We start from the raw sequence: 19,863 nt of genomic DNA, 5'->3' as shown, positions 1-19,863 counted from the left end.
ATTGCTATGGGTCTGGAGTCACGTGTAGGCCAGACCAGGTAAGGATGGCAGTTTCCTTCCCTCAATGGCATTAGTGAACCAGATGGGTTTTTCTGACAATTGCCATTGGGTTCATGGTCACCATTAGATTCTTAATTCCAGATATTTTATTCAGTTCAAATTCCGCGGGGTTCAAAACCAGGTCCCCAGGACATTATCTAGGTCTCTGGGTTAACAGCCCAGCAATAATACCACCAGGTCATTGCCTCCCCTTGTTGAGCATCTCAGGGACGGTGTGATTCTGACATGGCCCTGAATCACTTCGCTCAGCTTTCTCCCTGTAGCCCCACACCCACCAATCCCGACCCCACACTGTAGTGACAGTTTTACCTGTATTACAGTCACAGCTCCTCTCCTCCACTACAGCTGGACTTCTGCGGCTCTGCAGGGTCCTCGCCTCTCGCACCCTGAAAGCACAGGAAGATCCACACTTAGGACAGGACCTCTGAGTAAAGGATGCTCCTCTTGTTCATTCACTTGTGGGACACGAGCAACTCAGGCTGGAACAGCATTAATCACCCCGTCCCTAGTTGCCCCTTGAGAAGGTGGGGGTGAGCTGCCTTCTTGAACCGCGGCAGTCCTCCTGCTGTGGGTTGACCCACGATGCTCCGAAGGAGAAAATTCCAGGATTTTGACCCGGATTTGACAATTCCTGTCAAAATGAAACTCCTTCAGTTTGTCTATTCAACTGGAAAAGCACTCGCTTTCCACATTGTTCCTTCTGGGGCAGAACAGGAAACAGGATCAGGATCAGGATCAGGAGTGGGTACAGGATCAGGATTAGGAGCAGGATCAGGATCAGGAGTGGGTACAGGATCAGGATTAGGAGCAGGATCAGGATCAGGAGTGGGTACAGGATCAGGATTAGGAGCAGGATCAGGATTAGGAGTGGGTATGGGATCAGGATCAGGAGTGGGTACAGAATCAGGATCAGGAGTGGGTACGTGATCAGGATTAGGAGCAGGATCAGGATTAGGTGTGGGTAGGGATCAGGATTAGGAGCAGGATCAGGATCAGGGGTGGGTAGGGATCAGGATCAGGATCAAGAGTGGGTACGGGATTAGGAGCAGGATCAGGATCAGGAGTGGGTATAGGATCAGGGTCAGGATCAGGATCAGGAATGGGTACAGAATCAGGATCAGGAGTGGGATGGGATCAGGATTAGGAGCAGGATCAGGATCAGGGGTGGGTAGGGATCAGGATCAGGATCAAGAGTGGGTATAGGATCAGGGTCAGGATCAGGATCAGGAATGGGTACAGAATCAGGATTGGGAGTGGGATGGGATCAGGATTAGGAGCAGGATCAGGATCAGGGGTGGGTAGGGATCAGGATCAGGATCAAGAGTGGGTATAGGATCAGGGTCAGGATCAGGATCAGGAATGGGTACAGAATCAGAATCAGGAGTGGGATGGGATCAGGATTAGGAGCGGGATCAGGATCAGGAGTGAGTACAGAATCATGATTAGGAGCAGGAGCAGGAGCAGGATTAGGAGTAGGTACAGGATCAGGATCAGGATTAGGAGCAGGATCAGGATCAGGAGTGGGTACAGAATCAGGAGCAGGATCAGGATCAGGAGTGGGCACAGAATCAGGAGCAGGATCAGGATCAGGAGTGGGCACAGAATCAGGATCAGGAGCAGGATCAGGATTAGGAGTGGGTGCGGGATCAGGATAAGGAGTAGGGTCTGGATCAGAACCAGGAATAGGACCAGGAGCAGTGTAGGGACCAGATCAGGAATGGAATTGGGATTTGGAGCAGGACCAGGAGCGGGACATAAGTGGGAGTGTTTATCTGTCACACACTTCCTGACGTACCTTTTACTGTTCATTCCATTAACACGGAATCCCTTTGCAAAGGGATTATTATCAATCTTCAACTGGGTAATCTGAAAATACAGGGATAGGATTCAGTTTAATCAGAATTAGTAACTCCCCAAAACACCACTGATGAACAGAAACTGTGTTGACTACTCACCCAGTTTATAAAACCCCAACAAAACCCAGCTATAGGCCGTGATGTTTAATGTGAGGCTGTTCACCAAGGGGGTGGACAAGGGAAACCTGGCAGATGTCATACATTTAGATTTTTTGAAGCACCTTTGACAATCTGCCATAGATTGGACTCACAGGGAAGTTTGGTACATGCAGAGCGAGAACACAAATGTGTGATTTGGTGGGAATTTGGCAGAAGCAGAAACTAAGGATAAAGCTGTGTTCCTCAATGAGGAGTGAATTAACAAGGATACATACTTACACTAATGATTTGGATTTCGGAACAAGTAAGTCCATAAATCTATAGCTACGTTGACAGGCCGACGAGGGGAGAGGCCATTCTAGACTTGGTGCTCGGAAATGAGCCGGGGCAGGTATCAGATCTTGTGGTGGGAGAGCATTTTGGTGATAGTGACCATAACTGCCTCACATTCTACATAGCTATGGAGAAGGAGAGGATTAGGCAAAATGGGAGGATATTTAATTGGGGAAGAGGAAACTATGACGCGATTAGACATGAGTTAGGAAGCATGGACTGGGAGCAGTTGTTCCATGGTAAGGGAACTATAGACATGTGGAGACGGTTTAAGGAACAGTTGTTGGGAGTGATGAGTAAATATGTCCCTCTGAGACAGGCAAGAAGGGGTAAGATTAAGGAACCTTGGATGACGAGAGCGGTGGAGCTTCTAGTGAAAAGGAAGAAGGTGGCTTACATAAGGTGGAGGAAGCTAGGGTCAAGTTCAGCTAGAGAGGATTACATGCAGGCAAGGAAGGAGCTCAAAAATGGTCTGAGGAGAGCCAGGAGGGGGCACGAGAAAGGCTTGGCAGAAGGAATCCGGGAAAACACAAAGGCATTTTACACTTACGTGAGGAATAAGAGAATGATCAAAGAAAGAGTAGGGCCGATCAGGGATAGCATAGGGAACTTGTGTGTGGAGCCTGAGGAGGTAGGGGAAGCCCTAAATGAGTTTTTTTGCTTCTGTCTTTACGAAAGAAACGAACTTCGTAGTGAATGAAACCTTTGAAGAGCAGGTGTGCATGCTGGAATGGATAGAGATAGACGAAGCTGATGTGCTGAAAATTTTGTCAAACATTAAGATTGACAAGTCGCCAGGCCTGGATCAGATTTGTCCTCGGCTGCTTTGGGAAGCGAGAAATGCAATTGCTTCGCCACTTGCGAAGATCTTTGCATCCTTGCTCTCCACCGGAGTCGTACCTGAGGACTGGAGAGAGGCAAATGTAATTCCTCTCTTCAAGAAAGGAAATAGGGAAATCCCCGGCAATTACAGACCAGTAAGTCTCACGTCTGTCGTCTGCAAGGTGTTAGAAAGGATTCTGAGGGATAAGATTTATGACCATCTGGAAGAGCATGGCTTGATCAAATACAGTCAACACGGCTTTGTGAGGGGTAGGTCATGCCTTACAAACCTTATCGAGTTTTTTGAGGATGTGACTAGAAAAGTTGATGAGGGTCGAGCTGTGGATGTGGTGTATATGGACTTCAGTAAGGCATTTGATAAGGTTCCCCATGGTAGGCTCATTCAGAAGGTCAGGAGGAATGGGATACAGGAGAACTTAGCTGCTTGGATACAGAATTGGCTTGCCAACAGAAGACAGCGAGTGGTAGTAGAAGGAAAATATTCTGCCTGGAAGTCAGTGGTGAGTGGAGTTCCACAGGGCTCTGTCCTTGGGCCTCTACTGTTTGTAATTTTTATTAATGACTTGGACGAGGGAATTGAAGGATGGGTCAGCAAGTTTGCAGACAACACAAAGGTCGGAGGTGTCGTTGACAGTGTAGAGGGCTGTTGTAGGCTGCAGCGGGACATTGACAGGATGCAGAGATGGGCTGAGAGGAGGCAGATGGAGTTCAACCTGGATAAATGCGAGGTGATGCATTTTGGAAGGTCGAATTTGAAAGCTGAGTACAGGATTAAGGATAGGATTCTTGGCAGTGTGGAGGAACAGAGGGATCTTGGTGTGCAGATACATAGATCCCTTAAAATGGCCACCCAAGTGGACAGGGTTGTTAAGAAAGCATATGGTGTTTTGGCTTTCATTAACAGGGGGATTGAGTTTAAGAGTCGTGAGATCTTGTTGCAGCTCTATAAAACTTTGGTTAGACCGCACTTGGAATACTGCGTCCAGTTCTGGGCGCCCTATTATAGGAAAGATGTGGATGCTTTGGAGAGGGTTCAGAGGAGGTTTACCAGGATGCTGCCTGGACTGGAGGGCTTATCTTATGAAGAGAGGTTGACTGAGCTCGGTCTCTTTTCATTGGAGAAAAGGAGGAGGAGAGGGGACCTAATTGAGGTATACAAGATAATGAGAGGCATAGATAGAGTTGATAGCCAGAGACTATTTCCCAGGGCAGAAATGGCTAGCATGAGGGGTCATAGTTTTAAGCTGGTTGGTGGAAAGTATAGAGGGGATGTCAGAGGCAGGTTCTTTACGCAGAGAGTTGTGAGAGCATGGAATGCGTTGCCAGCAGCAGTTGTGGAAGCAAGGTCATTGGGGTCATTTAAGAGACTGCTGGACATGTATATGGTCACAGAAATTTGAGGGTGCATACATGAGGATCAATAGTCGGCACAACATTGTGGGCTGAAGGGCCTGTTCTGTGCTGTACTGTTCTATGTTCTATGTTCTATGTTCTAATTTCAACTCACAGAATAAATCTAATGCTGAGGAGGAATGCAATAAAACACAGGAAGATATTCGAAAATTGGGACACAGCACAGGTTAGTGCCAATTAAACATGAACATGGACACATGCAATGGTCCCGTTTCGCAGGAAAATAACGCCCACTCAAGCCTCAGTAAATAAGAATGAACCGGGAACAGAGAGTTTGACCCAATGGGTTCCCAAATTAAAAAAGCATTCCGGACTAGTAACACAGTTAGAAGACATGTGGACTTATTACATAAGCTGTAAAATTCAAAAGAAGCAAAACTGTCTTAAATTGGTATTGGACCTTGATTAGGTTATAGTATATCCCAGTCTGACCGTATCTCCAAAGGAACTGTATCCCCTCTAACTCGTTATCATCCGCCTGACTGCACCCCAGTGTGAATGAACCCCAGTGTGAATGAACTCCAGTGTGAATGAACTCCAGTGTGAATGAACCCCAGTGTGACTGAACCCCAGTGTGAATGAACCCCAGTGTGAATGAACTCCAGTGTGAATGAACTCCAGTGTGAATGAACCCCAGTGTGACTGAACCCCAGTGTGAACAAACTCCAGTGTGACTGAACCCCAGTGTGACTGAACTCCAGTGTGAATGAACCCCAGTGTGACTGAACCCCAGTGTGAATGAACTCCAGTGTAAATGAACCCCAGTGTGAATGAACCCCAGTGTGACTGAACTCCAGTGTGACTGAAACCCAGTGTGAATGAACCGCAGTGTGAATGAACCCCAGTCTGAATGAACTCCAGTGTGACTGAACCCCAGTGTGAATGAACCCCAGTGTGAATGAACGCCAGTGTGAATGAACCCCAATGTGACTGAACCCCAGTGTGAATGAACCCCAGTGTGAATGAACTCCAGTGTGGCTGAACCCCAGTGTGAATGAACCCCAGTGTGACTGAACTCCAGTGTGAATGAACTCCAGTGTGGCTGAACCCCAGTGTGAATGAACCCCAGTGTGAATGAACCCCAGTGTGACTGAACTCCAGTGTGAATGAACTCCAGTGTGAATGAACTCCAGTGTGAATGAACCCCAGTGTGAATGAACCCCAGTGTGAACGAACTCCAGTGTGACTGAGCCCCAGTGTGACTGAACCCCAGTGTGAATGAACCCCAGTGTGAATGAACCCCAGTGTGAATGAACTCCAGTGTAAATGAACCCCAGTGTGAATGAACCCCAGTGTGACTGAACTCCAGTGTGACTGAACCCCAGTGTGAATGAACCGCAGTGTGAATGAACCCCAGTCTGAATGAACTCCAGTGTGACTGAACCCCAGTGTGAATGAACGCCAGTGTGAATGAACCCCAGTGTGACTGAACCCCAGCGTGAATGAACCCCAGTGTGACTGAACCCCAGTGTGACTGAACCCCAGTGTGAATGAACTCCAGTGTGACTGAACCCCAGTGTGACTGAACTCCAGTGTGAACGAACCCCAGTGTGAACGAACTCCAGTGTGACTGAACCCCAGTGTGACTGAACTCCAGTGTGAATGAACCCCAGCGTGACTGAACCCCAGTGTGAATGAACTCCAGTGTAAATGAACCCCAGTGTGAATGAACCCCAGTGCGAATGAACTCCAGTGTGACTGAACCCCAGTGTGAATGGACCGCAGTGTGAATGAACCCCAGTCTGAATGAACTCCAGTGTGACTGAACCCCAGTGTGAATGAACCCCAGTGTGAATGAACCCCAGTGTGACTGAACCCCAGCGTGAATGAACCCCAGCGTGAATGAACCCCAGTGTGACTGAACCCCAGTGTGAATGAACTCCAGTGTGACTGAACCCCAGTGTGACTGAACTCCAGTGTGAATGAACCCCAGTGTGAACGAACTCCAGTGTGACTGAACCCCAGTTTGACTGAACTCCAGTGTGAATGAACCCCAGTGTGACTGAACCCCAGTGTGAATGAACTCCAGTGTAAATGAACCCCAGTGTGAATGAACCCCAGTGTGAATGAACTCCAGTGTGACTGAACCCCAGTGTGAATGAACCGCAGTGTGAATGAACCCCAGTCTGAATGAACTCCAGTGTGACTGAACCCCAGTGTGAATGAACCCCAGTGTGAATGAACGCCAGTGTGAATGAACCCCAGTGTGAATGAACCCCAGTGTGACTGAACCCCAGCATGAATGAACCCCAGTGTGACTGAACCCCAGTGTGAATGAACTCCAGTATGAATGAACCCCAGTGTGACTGAACCCCAGTGTGACTGCACCCCAGTGTGACTGAACCCCAGGGTGACTGAACTCCAGTGTGAATGAACTCCAGTGTGAATGAACCCCAATGTGACTGAACCCCAGTGTGAATGAACTCCAGTGTGAATGAACTCCAGTGTGACTGAACCCCAGTGTGACTGAACTCCAGTGTGACTGAATGCCAGTGTGAATGAACCCCAGTGTGAATGAACCCCAGTGTGACTGAACTCCAGTGTGAATGAACTCCAGTGTGAATGAACCCCAGTGTGAATGAACCCCAGTGTGAATGAACTCCAGTGTGAATGAACCGCAGCGTGACTGAATTCCAGTGTGACTGAACCCCAGTGCGAATCAACCCCAGTGTGAATGAACTCCAGTGTGACTGAACCCCAGTGTGAATGAACCCCAGTGTGAATGAACGCCAGTGTGACTGAACCCCAACGTGAATGAACCCCAGTGTGAATGAACCCCAGTGTGACTGAACTCCAGTTTGAACGAACTCCAGAGTGACTGAACCCCAGCGTGAATGAACTCCAGTGTGAATGAACACCAGTGTGAATGAACCCCAGTGTGACTGAACTCCAGTGTGACTGAACCCCAGTGTGAATGAACCCCAGTGTGACTGAACCCCAGTGTGAATGAACTCCAGTGTGACTGTATTACCAGTGTGACTGAACCCAGTGTGATTGTATTACAAGTCACAAGTGAGACTGTATTAACAGTGTGACTGTGCCTCAGTGTGACAGTGCTACCAGTATGACTGTACCCCAGTGTGAGTGCATCCTGAGGCATTGAGGCCCTACTAGCTCCCTCCCCTGGGTATAGTGCTGCAATGAACACAGCCTCATTGTAGCACCCATTCACCTGTTATGGTGCCAACCTCCCCAGGACCCTCATTCCAACACTGATCCACTCCCTGCCTGCACTCCTCCCACCCTGTCACACTCAGAATGAAGCTGATAGCATGGTAAAAATGCAAGGAATGGTGGGCAGAGGGGCTGAAAATGGGAAAACGGGAATGTGTCTCTCTCGGGCTCTAAGTGAGGGTTGCCTGTGCTCGGTGCCTGTAGGGACAGGGTGCTGAGGTGGTGAGGTATGGACTGGTTACCTGGGAGTTCTGGTAGGCTGTTACTGCAGTGAAGACCATCTCAGGAAACACAAAGGTGGCAATGCAGTTCCAGCGCAGACTGTACAGCTGGTTGGCCTGTACAACATGGAAACGGGGCTGGTACCTGTGCATCGAATGGAGGATGATCTGAAAGAGCACATAGTCCCCTCAGGTTTGGATAATCACAGCAAGTAGAATCTACAAAAGCCAACTGCGCTATGCATTGGGCAGTAAGAGGGTGTGACACAGGTCACTCCGTCCACTGCCTAAGCCAGCCCCTTCCTTCATTATAGTCTTCCCAGCCCCTCACTCTGCCTGTCCTCTCGGAGGCTCGAGTGCACAAAGCTGTGCAGCCAATCAGGGTAACACTGGGCTGTGGCTGCAATGTTTCTTTAGCTCTTCCTAACCCTGACCCCAACCCTGATCCTGACCCTGTCCCTAGCCCTGACCCCGACCCTGACCCTAACTCCGAACCTGTCCCTGACCCCGACCCTGTCCCTAACCCTGTCCCTGATCCTGACCCTGATCCCGATCCTGACCCCGACCCTTAACCCAACCCTGATCCCATCCCTAACCCTAACCCCGACCCTGACCCTGACCCCGTCCCTAGCCGTAACCCTGATCCTGACCCCGTCCCTGACCCCGACCCTGATTCCGACCCTGACCCTGACCCCGTCCCTGACCCCGTCCCTGATCCCGACCCTGATTCTGACCCTGACCCCAACCCAGTCCCTGACCCCGACCGTGACTCCGACCCTGTCCCTGACCTCGAACCTGACCCCAAACCTGGCCCCGACCCTAACCCCAACCCACATCCTGACCAATTCCCAACCCTGATCCCGACCCTGACCCCGACCCTGACCCTGTCCCTGATCCTGACCCTGACCCTGACCCCAACCCTGACCCCAACCCTGACCCCGAACCTGTCCCCGACCCTGTTCCTGACCCCGACCCTGACCCTGTCCCTGATCCCGACCCAACCCCAACACTCATCCCAACCCAATTCCCAACCCTGATCCCGACCCTGACCCCGACCTTGACCCTGTCCCTGATCCCGTCCCTGAACCCGACCCTGTTCCCGACCATGACCCCATCCCTAACCCAAACCCTGACCCTGACCCCGACCCTGAACCCGTCTCTGACCCTGATCCCGACCCTGACCCTGACCCCGACCCTGTCCCTGACCCTGTCCCTGACCCCGACCCTGACCCCGACACTGTCCCTGATCCCGACCCTGACCCCAACCCTGACCCTCTCCCTAAACCTAACCCTGACCCTGACCTCGACCCTGACCCCGTCCCTGACCTGACCCTGATCCCGATCCTGACCCCGACCCTGACCCGGATCCCATCCCTGATCCCGACCCTGACCCCGATCCTGACCCTGTCCCTGACCACGACCCTGACCCCAACCCTGACCCCAACCTTGTCCCCAACCCTGTCCCGACCCTGACTCTGCCCCTGATCCCGACCCTAACCCCAAACCTCATCCCGACCCAATTCCCAACCCTGATCCTGACCCTGACCCTGTCCCTAACCCAAACCCTGACCCCGACCCTGAACCCGTCCCTGACCCTGATCCCGACCCTGACCCCGACCCTGTCCCTGACCCTGTCCCTGATCCCGAACCTGACCCCGACCCTGTCCCTGATCCTGACCCTGACCCCAACCCTGACCCTGTCCCTAAACCTAACCCTGACCCTGACCCCGTCCTGACCTGACCCTGATCCCGACCCTGACCCCGACCCTTAACCCAACCCTGACCCCATCCCTAACCCTAACCCTGACCCTGACACCGGCCCTGACCCTGTCCCTAACCCTAACCTTGACCCTGACCCCGACCCTGACCCTGTCCCTGACCTGACCCTGATTCCGACCCGGACCCCGACCCTGACCCCGACCCCGACCCTGTCCCTGACCCTGTCGCTGACCCCGACCCTGACCCCAACCCTGTCCCTGATCCCGACCCTGACCCCAACCCTGACTCTGTCCCTCATCCCGACCCAATTCCCAAACCTGATCCCGACCCTGACCCCGTCCCTGATCCCAACCCTGACACCGACCCTGACCCTGACCCTGATCTCGACCCTAACCCCAACCCTGACCCTGTCCCTGATTCCGACCCTAACCTTAATCCCAACCCTGATCCTGACCCGAACCCCAACCCTGATCCCGACCCTGACCCTGTCCCTGATCCCGACCCTAACCCCAACCCTAACCCCAACCCTGACTCCAACCCTGACCCCGACCCTGACCCCATCCCTAACCCTAACCCCAACCCTAACATCGACCCTTACCCTGTCCCTGTCCCTAACTCTGACCCTAACACTGACCCTAACCCTGACCCTGTCCCTGACCATGTCCCTGTTATCTCAGCGGTGTCTGGCTTCCTTCACCAGAGAGGGCTGTTGAGCCCTTGGCTGTAGACTCCGTGGGAGACTGAAAGGAGCTACTGTGAGATGCCAAAGTGCAAACAGGAGACGGTCCATTGGAAGGGAGCAGCTAATTCCCAGCCCGTACAAGCTGCCGGATCTCCGGAAGCCGTTGGGGATTGGAGATCCATTTCCTTAAGAACATCACAAAGAGGAAATTCAAACAACCAATCAGATATTCCAGAGGAGACAGCGACAGAGACTTGACCAAGTGCCAAACAATCACCCAATCAGGGATTAGAGAGGCACAATCACAGAGATCTACATGGAGATCTACCTAGGCCATTCGGCCCACTGTGTCCATGCTGGACAAAGCATCCACTATTGACACTGTTGACTCACTGATTGGGCAGGTCAAGTGACCAATCAGCTGAAGATGAGGCTGGCATTGAGAGGGCATGTGATCAATGTGATGGACATGATTGGCCCATTCCCACGAGGGCTGTCTGAGCTCGTTCGCTAATCCTGACTGTTCCTGCTCCCTAAAGCAACTCCTAAATGAGCTCTACCAGAACAAGTAGCAAATACAACCCGTCTCCCCCGAGGCCTCTCCTCCACAGTTACCCATCAGCGCTCATGTCAATGCTGGTTAATGAGAACCCGCTTTCACAAGCTAAATGAATTATTAATAACCCAGGTCATGGATTACAAAGAAACATGTGAGGGCTTTGTCAGCAACACCCACTATCCAGAAAATAATAACTCTTTACAAGTCTCCTGGTCCAGGTATCAGTATCTCACCAAGAGACAGCATCTCACCGAGGGACAGCATCTCACCGAGAGACAGCATCTCACCAAGGGAGAGCATCTCACCGAGGGAGAGCATCTCACCGAGAGACAGCATCTCACCGAGGGATAGCATCTCACCGAGAGACAGCATCTCACCGAGGGACAGCATCTCACCAAGGGAGAGCATCTCACTGAGGAGCAGCATCTCACTGAGGGAGAGCATCTCACCAAGGGACAGCATCTCACTGAGGGAGAGTCTCTCACTGAGGGACAGCATCTCACTGAGGGAGAGTCTCTCACTGAGGGAGAGTATCTTACTGATGGAGAGTCTCTCACTGAGGGACAGCATCTCACCGAGGGACAGCATCTCACCGAGGGACAGCATCTCACCAAGGGACAGCATCTCACTGAGGAAGAGCATCTCACCGAGGGATAGCATCTCACCAAGGGACAGCATCTCACTGAGGGAGAGCATCTCACCGAGAGATAGCATCTCACCGAGAGAAAGCATCTCACCGAGGGATAGCATCTCACTGAGGGAGAGCATCTCACCGAGAGACAGATTCTCACCAAGGGACAGCATCTCACCGAGAGACAGCATCTCACCGAGAGAGAGCATCTCACCAAGGGAGAGCATCTCACCGAGGGACAGCATCTCACCAAGGGACAGCATCTCACTGAGGGAGAGTATCTCACTGAGGAGCAGCATCTCACTGAGGGACAGCATCTCACTGAGGGAGAGTCTCTCGCTGAGGGACAGCATCTCACTGAGGGAGAGTATCTCACTGAGGAGCAGCATCTCACTGAGGGAGAGCATCTCACTGAGGGACAGCATCTCACTGAGGGACAGCATCTCACTGAGGGTCAGCCTTTTGCTGAGGCAGAGTCTCAAGTTGAGGGAATCTCTCTGGCTGAGAGGAAGCCTCAGTGTGAGCGAGATGTTCTTGCTGGGGTCGGGGGGGGGTGGGGGGGGGGGCGCGGTGGGAAGCGGTGGTGAGGGGTGCAGGCTGCTGAACGTTGTCTGAAACAGGATCTCCCTCAGCTGAGCTGGCATCTAGGAGATGTACATACGTGTCCCTGTTGGTCAATGGGGTTGTTGGTCAGCTTGAGCTTGTGGAAGGAGATGATTTTGCTCATCCAGGACGATCCCAGGCTCGGGGAATCTGGGTGGATGTAGAAACGTTGCGGGAGATGGGGTTCTGCTTTCCCTCCAGCCTCCCAGCTCTTGGCCTGCCATTTGTACCGGATGTTGTCAACTGGAACCACATCCATCAGCATCATGTACTGGGCATGGGGATCCAGGCCTGTCACACTGACAGAGCACTGAGGGAATGTCCGCCTGTAACAGAGAGACCCACAGCACACTCAGTTAGCACGGCCAGCACACAGGCAGTACACAGCTCCCAAATGTTCTCACTGCTGATTCCTCTCAGTTTCTCAGGATACCGGGAGCTCCCATCTCTGGCCTGCCTCAACTCTCATTACAATGCACATCAGCTTCAGCGAGCTCACCCTGAAACCCACAGAGAGTCAGCAACAAGCACACTGAGACTCTACATCCCTGGTCAGCACAGGGTCCCTCTGCTCGGGGCCTGAATCAGCTCGCTCACACTCATGCACTCACTCACATTCACAGTCACACACTCATACTCACACTCACTCTCTCACACAGATACTCTCTCACACATACACCCGCATTCACACTCACACTGTCACTCATTCTCACTCAGACACACACTCTCACACACACTCTCTCTCTCACACACACACACACTCACGTGCATGCACACACACACTCACACACATTCTCTCTCTCTCACACACACACACACACTTGCACGCGGGCGCACACACACTCTCACACATACACACCAAGCTTCAGGACAGAAGTAAAGATTGTAGCGTGTGTGTAGAGGGAATTTACTGGAAAGTTATCAGGAATGATGGACATTAATTATGAGGACAGACAGGAAACATTAAAACTCTGCTCCAGACTCCCTGTAATAGCAAAAGTTAAAAGGTGACCAAGTCTAGGTATTCAGGATGAGTAGTTCCGATAGAACAGAGAGTCTGTTCTCACTGGTGAGTGTGTCAATAACTCAAACTCATTGAGTCCCAGTCATGTGAAAGGTTAGAAGCCGGACAGAATTATTTCACTCAGCTTTGGATCAGGAATGTTTCCCTTGAAATGTCGGAGGTAGCTGAATAGTACAAAACAAACAGTCTCAGGAACAGGGACAGAAGTTGCTGGAAAAGCTCAGCAGGTCCGGCAGCATCTGTGAAGGGAAAACCAGAGTTAACATTTCGGGACCAGTGACCCTTCCTCTTCGGAGCAGGAGTTGGATAGATACTTCAGGATGAGACACTTAGAGGGTCATGGACAAACACTGGGGCCATGGATGTAAACATGACCGCCCTCTCTCAGAGGCTGAGCAGACTGGACTGTCTGAATGGCCGTTTCCTGTGCTGCAGCTTCTCTGACTCTAGAGCTATCCGAAAGCCGTGAGGAATGCTAACAGCGAGATTGATGTAACCAATGAGGATCATTATCCTGTTCTACTGCGGGATCTTGCTGTGCCCAAATGGGCGGCTGCGTTTCCTACAACTGCCCTTCGCAGGGACGTCATCAGCTCAGACACCCTGCAGGTCAGGAAAGGTGCTATGCAAATGCAAGATCGTCTTTCTCTCAGTTCTGACTGTGTTGATCAACGGTTGTTGGCGTGACAGTACGAAATGGTAAACTGTGAGGTGAGTGTAAGCAGAAACAATGAGAAAGGTTTGACAGTACAGTCACAAACTGAGCGAGCCTGGCACGTGGACTGCAGCAGCTCGAGATAGCAGCTCACCGTCACCTCCTCGAGGGGGCAACGAGGGACGGGCAAGAAATCTCATGAGTGAATACACAAAAATGTGAAATTCAATTCAACAGTTCAGGAGCTGAGGGCCAGCTTTCTCACACAGGGGGTGGTGCGTGTACGGAAGGGGCTGCCTGAGGAAGTGGTGGAGACTGGTACAGTTACAACATTTAACAGGAATTAGATGGGTACATGGACAAGAAGGGTTTCGAAGGAAATGGGCCAAATGCTGGCAAATAGGACTATTTCAGTAAATCTCGTCAGCATGGGAGAGTTGGGCCGAAGGGTCTGATTCCATGCTGTATATCTCTATAACTCCGTCCAGGATCTAGGTTGTCACACACCAAAGCCCCCTCCTCTGTGATAATGTGAGCTTTGAATAACAGCACCCTGGGTGTTTTGGGGAATTGCTCGGCGAATTGCCATCAGCAGTTCCCAGACGAGTGTATGATGGGCAAAGAACAGAGAGCAGGCCCCTTACCTTCCAGACTTAGTAATGATCATCTCGTTTCCCAGATGGTGAAACTGCTGCCATAGGGACCTGTTCTCCAGGAGTAACTGTACTCTGCTGCTGGAGCTGGGGGTCCTGAGCTTCTGGGGAGGTGGGGTTGTGTGGACGAGCGTACCATCAAAGGTGTGGTAAGTGTGATCATAGTGACATGGAGGAGGGAGCTCATAATCTGTCAGAAATAGAGAGAGATAGAGAGAGAGAGAGAGAGAGAGAGAGCGATTGAGAGCTGGGCATTAATCGCTACCACCTCGACACACTCAGAAATCCAGCAGTTGTATTAAACTCCACAACACTTCCTGCATCTGATCTTCAACCGAAAGAACTGCTGACGCTAGAAATCAGAAACAAAACCAGAAATTGCCGGGAAAGCTCGGCAGGTCTCGCAGCCTATGTGAGGACCCTTCTTCAGACCTTCAGCTGTGAGGCTCAGTGGTTAGCTCTGCTGCCTCACAGTGCCAGGGACCAGGATTCGATTCCATTCTCGGCAACTGTCTGTGTGGAGTTTGCACATTCTCCCCGTGTCTGCGTGGGTTTCCTCCCACGGTCCAGAGACGTGCAGGTTAGGGTGGATTGGCCGTGGGGAATTGTCTATGATGGTGGGTTAGCCAAGGGCAAAGCAGGATTACAGGGATAGGGGTAGGAGGTGGGACTGGGTGGGATGCTCTTCAGAATGCTCCAATTTCCTGCTTACGGCCTAACAGTGTAGGGTCTGTCAATCATTCCTAACACAGCCCTCCACATTGATCGGTCTCCACACTGTACTACAGCATCATCCCCAAATTCTCCCTCATTGAGCCCTCAGATGGGCTTCCCCTGACATCAGGGCTGCATTCGATCGAGTGTGGCATCAAGGAGCCCTAGCATAACTGGAGTCAATGGGTATCGGGGGCAAACGCTCCGGTGGTTGGAGTCATATCTGACACGTCGGAAGATGGTCATGGTTGTTGGACGTCAATCATCTCAGCTTCAGGACATCTCTGCAGGAGTTCCTCAGGGCAGTGTCCTAGACCCAACCATCTTCAGTTGCTTCATCAATGACCTTCCCTCCATCATAAGGTCAGAAGTGGGGATGTTTACCAATGACTACACAACGTTCAGCACCACTCGCAACTCTTCAGATACTGAAGTAGCCCGTGTTCAAATGCAACAAGATCTGGACAATATCCAGGCGTGGGCTAAGGGGTGGCAAGTTACATTTACGCCAAAAGAATGCCAGACTATGACCATCATGTATAAGAGATAATCTAACCACCACTCCTTGGCATTCAATGGTGTTAACATCACTGAATTCCTCACTATCAACATCCTGGGGGGGTTACCATTGACCAGAAACTCAACTAGAGACACCACAAACACAGTGGCTACAAGAGCAGTCAGAAGCTAGGAATACTGAGGGGAGTAACTCACCTCAGGACTCTGCAAAGCCTGTCTACCATCTACAAGGCGCAAGTTAGGAGTGTGATGGAATACTCCCCACTTGCCTGGATGGGGGCAGCCCCAACAACACTCAAGAAGCTCAACAAATTGTGAAAAAACATGATCCTTTCTTACATTACATGACACGAGACTCACTCACGGTCCCAGCACTCCTGTTCTATTGCTCATAACCCAATGCTCATTTTAGTTCACATGCTCACAGACAACATCCCTGTCCTATAGTCAGTGCAGAAATGGTCAGATTGTAGGAACAGTCGCTATTGAAACATGGTCAGGCATCATAATATCTGTTGTCATGATGTCCAGGTGCTTACCGCGTAGCCGCAGTGCCTCCTGCTGGTCCTGTGGGTAACTGTGGGGGTTGTAGTGGAGAAGGGGATTAGTGACTGGTGACCCCAGACTGAATTCTCGGCTGTTGCTGCTCCCGGTGCAGAGGTCTGCCTCGAACATTTTCGCCAAGATGGACCACTGCTCCATCAGGAAGCCGGTGAGCAAGGGAGCTGGGGCGGTCTATATGTAGTGAAGACATGCCCTCCTCTCAAATGGTACAGCCAACCTGGGAACAGAGCTCACTAAAGTGAGACCACTCTGCCAACACTTCCGCAGCCCTCGGGAACAATCAGGAGAAACTAAAAGCCTCATTCATTCCCACATTGATTACCCAGTGTTAGAAAAGTGACTTAAAGTGACACAAATTACTGCAATTAACATTTCGCCATCTTCACTAACCAGCAGTTAGCAAATATGGACTAAAATCAGGCACATAAAAGTAACAGCAGCTGAGTGCTTTCCTTCACACCCTGTATATCCCAAACCTGTCAGGGCCCCTCAGACCCACCGGCCAGCAGCAAAATGCTCATGACTTCACTCATCTAGGATCAGATTCTTAGACATTACACAGGCACCTGATACTCTGTAACACTGACACTGTGTTACACTGACACTGACACTCCGTTAGACTGATACTGATCGTCTGTAAAACTGTCACTGACACTCTGAAACACTGACACTGACTCTCTGTAACACTGATATTCTGCAACACTAATGCCGACACTCTGTAACAATTAAACTCTTTGACACTGACACTATTGCACTGACACTGAAACATTGCAACACTGACACTCTGTAACACTGACACTGTAACACTGACACTCCATAACACTGACACTGTAACACTGACACTGTAACACTGACACTGAAACACTGACACTGCAACACTGACACTGTAACATTGGCACTCTGTAACACTGACACTCTGTAACACTGGCACTGTAACACTGACACTGTAACTCTGACACTGAAACACTGACACTCTGTAACACTGACACTGTAACACTGACACTGAAACACTGACACTCTGTAACACTGACACTCTGTAACACTGTCGCTGTAACACTGACACTCTGTAACACTGACATTCTGTAACACTGACACTGTAACACTGACACTCTGTAACACTGGCACTGTAACACTGACACTGAAACACTGACACTGAAACAATGACACTCTGTAACACTGACACTGTAACACTGACACTCTGTAACACTGACACTGTAACACTGACACTGAAACACTGACACTGAAACAATGACACTCTGTAACACTGAAGTTGTAACACTGACACTGTAACACTGACACTCTGTAACACTGGCAATGTAACACTGACACTGTAACTCTGCAACTGAAACACTGACACTCTGTAACACTGACACTCTGTAACACTGACACTCTGTAACACTGACACTGAAACACTGATATTCTATAACACTGACACTGTAATACTGACATTCTGTAACACTAACACTCTGTAACACTGACACTGGCACTCTATAACAGTGACACTATGTAATGCTGAAAATGACACTCTGTAACCCTGGCACTGATCCTCTGTAACATTGTCACTGATACTCTGTAACACTAATGCAATGCCAAACTGACTCTCTGTAACACTGACACACTATAACACACTTGCCCTGTTACAATTACACTCTGTAACACTGACACAAACGCACTGTAACACTGACACTTTGTAACACTGAAACTGAAATTCTGTAAAACGCACACTCTGTGACACTGACATTGTGTAACACCAACGCTGACATTGTGTCACATTGACACTGCCACTCTGTAACAGTGATCATCTAATAACAATGTCACTGCCACTCTATTACATTGACACTGGTCCTCTGTGAGACTGTGACTGACACTCTGAAACACTGACAGCCTGTAACACTGACACTGACACGCTGTAACACAGACACTATAATGCAGGAGCTGATAACCTGCATCGTTGATGCTGGTGTTGTCCAACACAAACAGTGAACCTTTTTATCAGTAATACTATTACTCTGCAACAGTCATATTCTGTCGTGCACACTGATGCTCAGTAACTCTGATGATGCCACTTTTGGAATACTGTATTCCACTCCGGTCTCCCTGCTGTAACAAAGAAGTTGTTAAACTAGAAACTACACAGAAAATAAAATTACAAGGATGTTGCTGGGGTTGGAGGGTTTCAACTACAGGGAGAGGATGAATAGGCTGGGGCTATTTTCCCTCGAGCATCAGAGGCTGAGGGGTGACCTTATAGAGGTTTATAAAATCATAAGGGGCATGGATAGGGTGAATAGACAAGGTCTTTTCCCCCAGAGTGGGGGAGTCCTGAGGGGCAACTTTTTCACACAGAGGTTGGTGTGTGTATGGAATGAGCTGCCAGATGAAGTGGTGGAGGCTGGTACAGTTACCACATTTAAAAGGCATCTGGATGGGGACATGACAAGGAAGAGTTTAGAGGGATATGAGCCAAATGCTGGCACCTGGAACTGGATCAGTTTAGGATATGTATTGGCAGACATGAGTTGAACCGAAAGGCCTGTTTCTGTGTTGTACGACTGCATGGCCATCCAGGACAAAGCAGCCGCTCGATTGGCACCACATCCACAAGCTTACACTCCCTCCACCACCGACACTCAGTAACAGCAGTGTGTACTATCGACGAGATACACTGCAGAAACTCACCAAAGATCCTCGGGCAGCACCTTCCAAACCCATGATAACAAAGTGTGGGGCTGGATGAACACAGCAGGCCAAGCAGCATCTCAGGAGCACAAAAGCTGTTGTTTCGGGCCTAGACCCTTTTCTGATGAAGGGTCTAGGCCCGAAACGTCAGCTTTTGTGTCCCTCTGATGCTGCTTGGCCTGCTGTGTTCATCCAGCCTCACATTTTGGTATCTCAGGTTCTCTTCAGTGCCCGTTACCCCTTCCAAACCCATGACCACTTCCATCCACAAGGACAAGGGGCAGCCGGAATATGGGAACACCAGCCCCTGCAAGTTCCCCTCCAAGACACTCACCATACTGATTTGAAAATATGTTGTTGTTCCTTCGGTGTCGCTGGATAAAAATCCTGGAATTCCCTCCCTAAGGGCATTGTGGGTGAACCCCACAGCAAGAGGACTGCAGCAGCTCAAGAGGGCAGCTCACCCCCACCTTCTCAAGGGGCAACTAGGAATGGGCAAGAAATGCCGATCAGCCAGCTATACCCACATCCTACTAATGAAAAACTAAAATATCCAAAGGTCTGCTCCTACAGTCGTTTCCCCACTTCCTGTTTCCTGCCCTCCATTTTCCAGTAATTGGGCTGTTATTTTGGAATTGCCAGTTGGCCAGGTACATTGACAAAGGGGGAGATGGACTCGGATGGATTGTCTTGAAAGAAGCTGGAGATGATGCTGTAACATCTAAAGGATTCATATGTTTCAGTTTGAGATGTTTTGTCTCAAAAGGTTTCCAATAGATTTGTTGGAATCTGAGGGTGGATAATTCATTCCACACAATGAGACAAATTAAAGTGTAAGAATCCATCTGACACTGAGCGACAA

At 50.3% G+C, this 19,863-nt stretch overlaps 1 protein-coding gene across 1 annotated transcript; it reads right to left on the bottom strand.

The window, feature by feature from the left end:
* Window positions 1-238: 238 nt before the first annotated feature.
* On the bottom strand, window positions 239-16,433 carry LOC132210982 (T-box-containing protein TBX6L-like). Its single transcript, XM_059654842.1, has 6 exons — window positions 16,298-16,433; window positions 14,517-14,715; window positions 12,252-12,519; window positions 8,021-8,167; window positions 1,856-1,926; window positions 239-446 (listed from the first exon to the last, which is right to left on the bottom strand). The coding sequence occupies exons 1-6, from the start codon at window positions 16,431-16,433 to the stop codon at window positions 239-241; spliced, it is 1,029 nt and encodes a 342-aa protein (XP_059510825.1).
* Window positions 16,434-19,863: the final 3,430 nt, after the last annotated feature.

This window comes from Stegostoma tigrinum, chromosome 26, assembly GCF_030684315.1.
Source record: "Stegostoma tigrinum isolate sSteTig4 chromosome 26, sSteTig4.hap1, whole genome shotgun sequence".
NCBI classification, from domain to species: Eukaryota; Metazoa; Chordata; class Chondrichthyes; order Orectolobiformes; family Stegostomatidae; genus Stegostoma; species Stegostoma tigrinum.
This window is presented reverse-complemented; position numbering and strand designations above follow the sequence as displayed.